The following is a 9,039-nucleotide window of genomic DNA, read 5'->3' on the forward strand; positions in this document are numbered from 1 at the left end:
GGCTAGAAGAGGAGGGCGAAGATTTTACCGGTCATATTATTATCCTCTGTATCTACATGCAGCTATACCGAGGGTAGAGTATTGTCGCAAGACAGTGCTTATTCATTGATTGTACTTCTATGTGTGCAGCAATACGTACAAATATTGACATAACTCGGTACGTTCGAGTTTTTTTTGTTAATTGTAGATGGTCATAACTGGTCGTCAAGTGGTCGCTATTTGTCTTCGTTCTCTTTTACAATGCCCATTCTTTCTCTATTTCAACTTCTCTCTGAGACTCCCCAGCTTCCGGATTTATTCGTCATTTTATTACAACTATTAACCTTTCAGTTTTACCCAATTCAACGACTTGCCCTTGCCATGACAAAGAAAGGCAATCGAGTTTAATGCTGTAGAATGTGAAGGAGAGAAAGGGCAAGTCAACAAAGGTCATAATCCACATATGCAGCAGTGGGAGATGGTATGTAGGTGTAAATTCGGTCTTGGTTGGAGCGCCTATTGATAGGCTTGGAAAACGAAAAAATCCATACATACAAGCCAAGTCTAGAGGAAATTCGATTGAAAGGTCGTAATTAGATCGTAATTATAAATGATCATATCCTGTAAGTATATCACGCGGAGGTATCATCAGAGTGAAATCCCCTTCCTCGTTTACCGATATATACTTCTTCATCACCATCCGGTGCAGGTCGTTTCCTCGTGAACATGCTCATCCAACCGCTCGAAGATTTTTCGGGCTTCTTGATGGCCGATTTCTCGGAATTGATCGCTTCTTCTATTCTCACTGACTCTCCTGCGTTCCCATGTCCGTCACTGTCACCTTCTCGTTCATCACTGTGTCCTTCCCCTCCTTCTCCCCTAATCTCCTCCTCTTCTTCCATATCAATATCCTCAAGCACGCCCGCCACTTCCTCTTCCTCCGAAGGCGGCACCTCCAACAGGTACCTCTTTACATCAAGTAACTCACCCTTCTCCACACAATCTAAAACCCATTCTTCAGAAACCACTACTCTCCATTCCTGTCCTCGCACTGATCGTACAGCTTCAATGTGATCGGGGTTATTTATAGGAGAAGAAGGGGGTAAGGGCAGGACGAGAAATCCAGCGAGAGTTGGGGAAGTGAGGATACCGCCACCGGCGTGCTACAATTACAGTTGCGGGAAAGGGATTATCAACATTATGGACAAATCATGGAAGATATCCAAAAAAAGAGAAATAGATGGATAGATAGGGATATGGGAAGTGGGAAGGAACTTACGGTGATGACGATTTCCAGCGTTCGCGCCCTTGACCCACCGTATACCCAGAAGCTCAACGGTACTGCACCAGCTACCGTAAACAGTCCTGCACCCTGTGTATCGCCCAAGCGTTCTTCCCCTTTTCCTTTATCAATACTTTCAATTTTGCCCGCTTGCGAACCGTTCTGATCGACTTTAATCTGATCCTTGTCCTTCTCTTTCTCCTGCATTGGCACTGATACTTGACTAGCGGTCGTTGAGCTGGAAGCCAACGTCCTAGATGAAAGGTTATGTGGACTTGCTGATGGAGAGGAAATAGGTGGCATGCGGAGGAACAAAGGAGATGGGATAGTTGAAGTGTGGGCGTCTGGGCGTACACGAGGAACGTGGGCGACTTGGCCGGGAGATGAGGGTAATATTTGCTCGTGCTCCGTAGATGATCCCGCAGCACGGTCCGAACTTGCCATTGTGGACTGCAAAGGCTGCAAAGCCTGAACAGATCGGACAGATGCGTTTGGCGAGGATAATGATGACAATGACGCTAGTGTTTGGGAGGGCGGTAAAGGAGACTGCATCGATCCATTGTTTACAAGCGATAAAGCTTGTTCATGAGAGGCACCAGGGGTGGTCAAGACATCGGGGCTGGAAGCAAGGCCGAGAGTATCGGATTGTGGAAATGGTAGAGATGAAGGTAAATGGAAGGAATCAAATGGTTCAGAACTTTGGGAGGGATGATCGGGCTGGATAGGCTGAGTGAGTTTCGCGTGTTCGGGTCGAGCAGGATGGATAGACAAAGGCAAAGTGTCGACCACTGGTAATGAAAAGTGCAATGATCCCTGAGACGAGGAGAATGTCTCAGCCTCCGCGTCGGGTATGACTTTGGGCTTTTCCTTTTCCTTTTGCGATTGTCCTTTTTGATCAACTTTGTTTTTCTCCCCATGTTCACCTTGTTCAACATTAAGGTTGGCATCGATTTTCTCCTCCTTTGCTTCATCTGTTCCGTTCCTCCAATTTTGGTCGCGATTTTGATTTTCGCTCTTCAACTGGAGTTTGCCCTTCTGCGATTCGACCTTTGCGATCTGGGCACCGTTCTGTATTTCTTTACCCTTTCCTTTCTTTTTCCCAGCATTCTTCTTTCGTCCCTTGACGCTGTTGTCCTTCTTGTCCTCAGATTTGACCTGGCTTTGAATCAGACTCTGATTCGTGCCCTTGCTGTTCTCCGCCCTGGCGCCCGCTCCCATAACAGCCTCCTTGTTCTTCACATCGAGCTGATGCTGATGCTGATCAGTCCCTGCCCCTGTTCTTGTTCCTGTCAAAGTCGGAATCGTCGTGCCTTGATTCACTCCCCGGCCAGTGTTCACAGCGGTGCTGCCCTTACTCTGGCTCGACAACGGTTTGACGGGAGGTGTAGGATGGGTTGAGCGAGCGGCTTGAGAGGCTTGGGGAGCTGGGACGTTTTGAGGAGAGCGATGGGACGATGGTTGGGTACGCTGCTGTAATTGTGAATGTGACTGTGACTGTGACTGTGACTGGGATTGAGTCTGAGGCTGCAGAGGCACCGTCTGTGACTGTCGCACAGTTTCGGATGCACTATGAGGCGGACTGGGTGGGTACTGCACGTGTGTCTGAGGCGGTTGGGATAACGGTAATACGACTGGTTGCGCCGGTTGAGATAACCTCGACGAAAAATTCGGTGATCGAACCTGTGCTGCAGATGGTCCAGGGGCAGGTGTCATCCTTCGATGCGGTGCTCCGTGTCCGGAGAGAGGGACTGCGACTGGGACAGATCGCACTGTTGTCTGTGGGCGCGCAGATGCAGATGCAGACGCAGATGACGCAGACGCAGACGTAGACGCAGACTCAGGCGTGGACGTAGGTTGGGTGGGTTGGGCGAATTGGGATGATGGAGAAGGTTGAAGAGGTAGTTCGGATGGCCTTGATGGTAGTCTTGAATTCAGGAGTGGTCCAGTGATCGGTCGTGTGGGCTGGGATGGTCTTGAGGTCTGAGGAGGTAACGATGATGTAAAAGTTGCTTGGGATGCGTTGGGTAAGTGACCAAGGCCGATCTGGTTCTGGTTCTGGTTCAAAGTCTGCGCTTGCGTCTGATTCGCGGTAAGCGAGTTGTTGGAAGTAGGCATATCTGGTACGCCAGGCGTAGGGGGTGTGTTGGGGCGAGACGATAAGTGTTCTTCGCCAGCTTGCGAAAATCGTGGGTATGAGTCTTGATATGCATGTGTTAGTGGAGATGGTGAGCGTCGTCTTGCGGGAGGAGGAGGTGAATGGGATGGTCGACGATTTCGCCTAGACGGTTGGCCAATCGGGGGAGATGCCAATGGCGACCTGGATCTAGAGCTACTAAACCTAGGATCCATAGCTCCTTCCCTCTCGCGTGGCTGGCGAGGTGGTAACCTCTGATTATCATAGTTTGGTCGCTCCCTCTGAGATTCGTGTCGTTGATCTTCGTATTGACGTCCAGCAGGTCTTGAAGGTAATGATAAATCAAGTGGGGAGGAGGTTGTGGTAGAGGCTCTCGGTACTGGTTGAGTCAGCGGTTCGCCACCATCACCGCCAGTGGGCGGGGTAGGAAGTGGTTGGCTGGATCGAGAGAATGGACGCGTGGGAAGAGGGGAAAGTTGAGGTGGCATTGGCGGAGTTGGGGGTCGTTGAAGGAGCTGTTGAGCTGGGGGAGGTGATTGCGTAGGTGATTGCGGTTGCGATTGCGATTGCGGATCGACATAAAAGTGAGAAGATCGATGTTGATCATCCACACCGTCTTCATTTAGAGTATTACTCGACGACTCTCCATGCTGAGCCAAAGAGATAGAGGGTGATTTGATCCGGGAAAGGAGATTACCAGGACTAACAACAGTTTCTTGGATGGTTGGTGACCCAATCCGGGATAACAAGTCATTGGAACCGATAACATCTCTTGATGTTTCTCCATCCGGAGGTGTGGAGATGGACGATGATCCAATGCGCGCGAGAAGAGAGGGCGGAGCAGAAGCAGCAGAGGGGACGGATGGAAGAAAAGGTCCATTTGCAAGGGAAGGATCAAAAGTCACTCTATTCAGACATCAGTTTCTATTCCAGACTCCCAAAATAAAGATGATATACGTACTTGACTTCCCATCCTCCAAACCCTTCTCTTTCGTCGATCAACCTTTTCTTCGCAATACACTCGTCAACCCATTCCTCTCTGAGCACATATTTCCTGTTTATACCAGATGAAAACTCGTTGGCTGGAAAGTCTCCTTTCACTTTGGCGAGATGTTTAATCACATTTGGCGTCGTCCAATCGCCGGTGATGGAGCATTGGTGGAATGTCTCGGTGCCTGTTGCGGCGAGGGCAGTGTAGTTTTTGGGGCAACTGGAGTCGAGGCGGACAATGATGTAGACTACTTTAGGGCGGAGCGGATCTGGAAAGGCTGTTCCCTTGCCTTTTTCCTAATATCATTTTCGACGTCAGCCTTCTTGAAAAAGGAATAAAAAATATAAAAAATAGACGCACCCTGATTAGAGACATCAGACGAGTCTTACTCGGGCCCCCTGCTTGGATAATGTCTTTTGCCAGGAAGAATCCACGGTCGTGGAACACGGGTTTGCGCACAGATGGAGTGGGTGCAGGGGAAGACGGTCGTGGAGGAGAAGCAGGATGAGCTGGGCGAGGAGGAGCGGCCATCCGCATTTTGAGCTTTGTAGCGCCTTCTCTTTCCTTCCTACGTCGTTCCTGCTCCAGCTCTTCCATGCGTTGTTCAAGCTCTCTCTCCAGCCTTTGCTGTTCCCTCTCCAACTCGTCTCTTTGCCGTTCCATCTCCAGTTCGTCTCTACGTCTTTCGATCTCTCTTTCTTTTCTGCGTCGTTCGAGCTGCTCGCGCAGGTCGATCTCCCTTCTAGGTTGCGCTGCTCCTGAGGACTCTGATGCGGGATACCGGCGGTACGTGTCTTGCGCGGTCCATTGCCCCCCATAGTCGTGCATACGTGTGCTCAGTTCTCGGGAAGGCTGGCGAAGCGCTGGATCACTGTAGTACGGACGCGGATGTGTGGGAAGCGGAGGATAGGGCGCTGGGCGGCTGGGGTCCACCGGATCCCTGTCGGATGGATAATGGCTCATGGGCTGGTGGAGATGTGGCTTTCGTTTATGCCTGCAGTGCTGGGGAAATTGGAGCAAATCGCTGGGAAACACGGGCCTGAACCTGGCTGACAACGACATAATCTTTGCAGTTGCGAGATCTGTTCTCATTTACGTAATATTGGACCTTTGTCTATTTGTGTGCTGCATGAATGACTCTGCTTGTCCCGCACAGGATGGCGTATGGAGGCTGTGGCCGTGGATACAGTATCCAGCTCAAATGCAGTACATTTCGTTGCGTCTCTGGCTTTCCTCTTGACGCATTCTACATCCTCGTTTAGCCCCAATACAGCATATTCCCCGGTCCCACAATGTCAGACTCTGAAGACGACTTCATGTCCGATAAATTCCTCGTCGACGCCCCTCCGCCCGAACCGCTCAACTACTCTGCCCGCCGAGCCAAGGAGTCGCTCAAGTCACAGCGCTCGGGCCAGGCGAAGAACCAGCTAAAGCTGAAAGACTTGGAGGAGCAGCGGAGGAGAGAGGGCCTGGAGACTAGCTTGTTTGAACGGTTTGGGGATGATCGGGGGAAGGGTGGGGATAAGGAGGAGGCGCGGGAGGCGGAGAAGGGAGGAAACAAGGCGATGGAGATGATGATGAAGATGGGCTGGAAAGTGGGCCAAGGTTTGGGCAAGAAGCGGTCACCGTCGCCGCCTTTACATCTTGCGTCTTCCTCCAGAGGCGGCATAGGAAGCAAACGGCCACGTCTGGACGACGGACAGGAGGAGAACGAAAATGGGCATCAAGAGAGTCTGGAGAGAGAACGAGAACGAGAACCCACCCGTCCTCGAAACGAACCAATCCGAATCTCACTCTGGGCCCGGCGCAAAGGTCTGTCCGCCCGCTCCCCGTCCCCGCCGCCTCTACCGCTCAACACGGCGAACCGGAACCCAGACGCTTTGGATACTGCGAAAATGGAGCAGCTCGGGCGGGCGACGGAGGGGTTCAGGGACCGGCAGAGGGTGGAGTGGGCAGAGAAGGAGAGGGAAAGAAAAGGCAAAAAGGCGAGGGAGTTGTTGGTGGAGATGGATCGGGAGAAGGGGGTCAAGGTATGTGTTACCCTCTTGCATCTTTGCGCCAGAAACAGAGCAAGACTGATGCTCGACAACAGTTCCATCCATTACACGTCCTCCCCTCCGATCCGCTCGGCACGCTCCCCCGCCCATTACTTAAACTCATTTACCCTTCCCAACTGGACCTCCTCTCACCCTCACCCTCGTCCTCACCCTCCCGATCTTTACCCAAGTTGTCCTCGTTTGGAAAGGAAGAAAACATCTCTGCTGCGGAGAGATTGAGAGAGCAGATGAGGAGAGATATGTTGACTGACCTTGATCTCGGAGCAGACCGCGGAGAAGAAGACGAAGAAGGGGTGCTAAGATTTGGTGTGGAAGAGAGTAGGGTTGAGCGGCTCCGGCGAGAAGGAGAAGGAGAAGGAGAGCAACACGAACACAAGGAAGAGGTGGATTATAAAGATGTAGACTGGGAGGAGATGGTGCCAGGGACAAAGCGGGTACTTTCCATGGACGTGAGTAGCTCCTTATTCTCCTTCTTTTTCTTTCAAACGTCTTCAACCAACTAATACCGCCCAATCCCTTCTTGCAGCCCGCAACGTACCTAACATTCACAGTCGACCAACTTCGACATGAACATCTCTTTTGTTTTTGGTGTGCGTACAAATACAAGTCGTATGAAGAGATGGAGGGGCCTGGAGGATGTCCGGGAGAGGAGGAGGATGATCACTGAGCATTGGACTATGAGTCATTGCAATGGTGTGGCGCCCTTCACTCTTTTTTTCCTTTTTTTGGGGGGGGGGTGATCGAAGCGTATATCGGTCAATGGTTGTAGCAGTACATGCTATAGCATTTTTCCTTAGCATCATGGTCGTCTAACAATAATCTCATGCAGGGCATCGACTTTCGCATTTGTACAACCTCTATCAGTTCAATCGAAAGAGTCTGTTCCACTTCAATCATTCCATTATCCGCCAAACTGCTCGAATCGCAGTACCGTTATCCCATCGTCACCATCAATCCGATGAAATCAAAATTGACGAATATTCAATATCGCGAAGCCAGCTCTTTCCGTCTCTTCCTCTCCACTCTCAGGACACCTTCTTCCAGATCCTCCATCTGGTGATGTAAGTCAATGAATAATTCCGATACCGTAGACATCTTTTTTTTTTAAAAAAAACCTTTGGAGTCAGTTTCTGCCGCCTTTGGATCGGGGAGGGACAATCGCGCTGGATATAGAAAAGGACGTACGAAATCGTTATACCGCAAGAGCAGCTGTCCGACATTCCTTCGCGCGTCTTCTACCTTGTCGGATTCTTCAGATACTTCCTGTATGGCTTGAATCAAGTTTGGTCTTAACGGTAAAAGCTCTTTAAACATTCTTTATGGTCAGCTACCACACCAGTCTTCGGTCCATCATTTCTTTTTTTCCAGCAGGATTGGACATGTAAAGTAAGAAGATCAAAAATGAGATTGAAAAGCCCGACAGCACCCAGGCTCATAACGACAACTCGAAAGAAGACACAAAAAGGGACTCACGTTCAAGCTCCCCACTGCCTTCTACCTGTCGATTCTTCAAAATCTCAATCTCTCTCAAGTCCCGTTCAGCTCCGCGGATGTCAGAGGCAGCTTCGAGGATCATGGCGAGCTTTACAGAGTCTGGAAGGAGGGATGATTCGTGGATCGGTGTTGGCCTTGGTGTTGAGTTAGGTTCCTCAGTGGATGGGGTTGCGTTTGGGTCTGGTGCCGAAGAATTGGGGGATGGCCCGGTGGCAGTAGGTATTGCGAGAAGGGGCAGGTATTGCTCATCTATACGATATAGCACGTACGGTTGCAATTGAAGAAGAAGAAAAAAAAAAGGTTTCCCACCACAATTACGTCAAATCAGCCTTGAGCTTTAAAAGTCCTTATTTTCCCCAGAAACATGGTATCAAAGGGAGAGATACGTACACCCTTCAAGAAGTCGCTTTACACCATCGCTCGATTCACCTAGCTGGTGCAGCCCTTGTGCGACGCTGAGTATCCGTCGAGTGACCGCCGGGGTGGAAAGCGCCGACGGTGATGTTGAAGAGAGAGAGTCGGGGTCGGAAAGGAGTGAAGGTGGGACGCCGAATAATTGGGCTTCAAGGGTCCGAAGTCTTAGTTCGAGTGGTAGAAGGGAAGATGTCATAGCGAAAATGAAGGAAATATGCAGTAAAGTACGATGAAAGAGATCAATGAAATCAAACGTCGAGGGCGAGCTGTTCAGAGTGAATTTATGGTATACTCGGTACTGATTGACGCGTCGCGCCTGTTCCTGTAAACAGTCTCGGGTGACTTGAGCGCAGTACTAAGCATAATTACACACGAATCTCTTCCAACAAGAACGACGAAGGATCTCATATAAACATGCTTGGACTTGTATTTTCATAGATGCATATAATTCAATCCTCTATAGAAGCAAAAAATAACAATTCTCACAACTACTAACATGAGAATTGTATATCTAAGTACGTCACAAATTCATAGTCCATAATCCATACGCTGGTAATTCGTGATATTGTTATATTCCAATAACCACGTTCTTATCTTTCGTCTCTCCCTCGCCATGTAATTCTGAAATCTCCTTGTTGGTTGAAAATAATTGTTTTTGCTATATATGAAAGAAAGACACATGAGTCCC

At 49.8% G+C, this 9,039-nt stretch overlaps 2 protein-coding genes across 2 annotated transcripts; one reads left to right on the forward strand and one right to left on the reverse strand.

Annotated features, from left to right (window-relative positions):
- Window positions 1–611: 611 nt before the first annotated feature.
- Window positions 612–5,478, reverse strand: CNBG0260 (hypothetical protein; the record flags this gene model as incomplete). Its single annotated transcript, XM_769437.1, has 4 exons — window positions 612–1,142; window positions 1,259–4,301; window positions 4,357–4,682; window positions 4,747–5,478. 4 exons carry the CDS (start codon window positions 5,476–5,478, stop codon window positions 612–614), a joined length of 4,632 nt encoding a protein of 1,543 aa, XP_774530.1.
- A 200-nt stretch (window positions 5,479–5,678) lies between these two features.
- Window positions 5,679–7,110, forward strand: CNBG0270 (hypothetical protein; the record flags this gene model as incomplete). Its single annotated transcript, XM_769438.1, has 3 exons — window positions 5,679–6,416; window positions 6,479–6,892; window positions 6,970–7,110. 3 exons carry the CDS (start codon window positions 5,679–5,681, stop codon window positions 7,108–7,110), a joined length of 1,293 nt encoding a protein of 430 aa, XP_774531.1.
- Between the last annotated feature and the right edge of the window lie 1,929 nt (window positions 7,111–9,039).

The sequence above is a fragment of the Cryptococcus neoformans genome, chromosome 7 (genome assembly GCF_000149385.1).
Source record: "Cryptococcus neoformans var. neoformans B-3501A chromosome 7, whole genome shotgun sequence".
NCBI classification, from domain to species: Eukaryota; Fungi; Basidiomycota; class Tremellomycetes; order Tremellales; family Cryptococcaceae; genus Cryptococcus; species Cryptococcus deneoformans.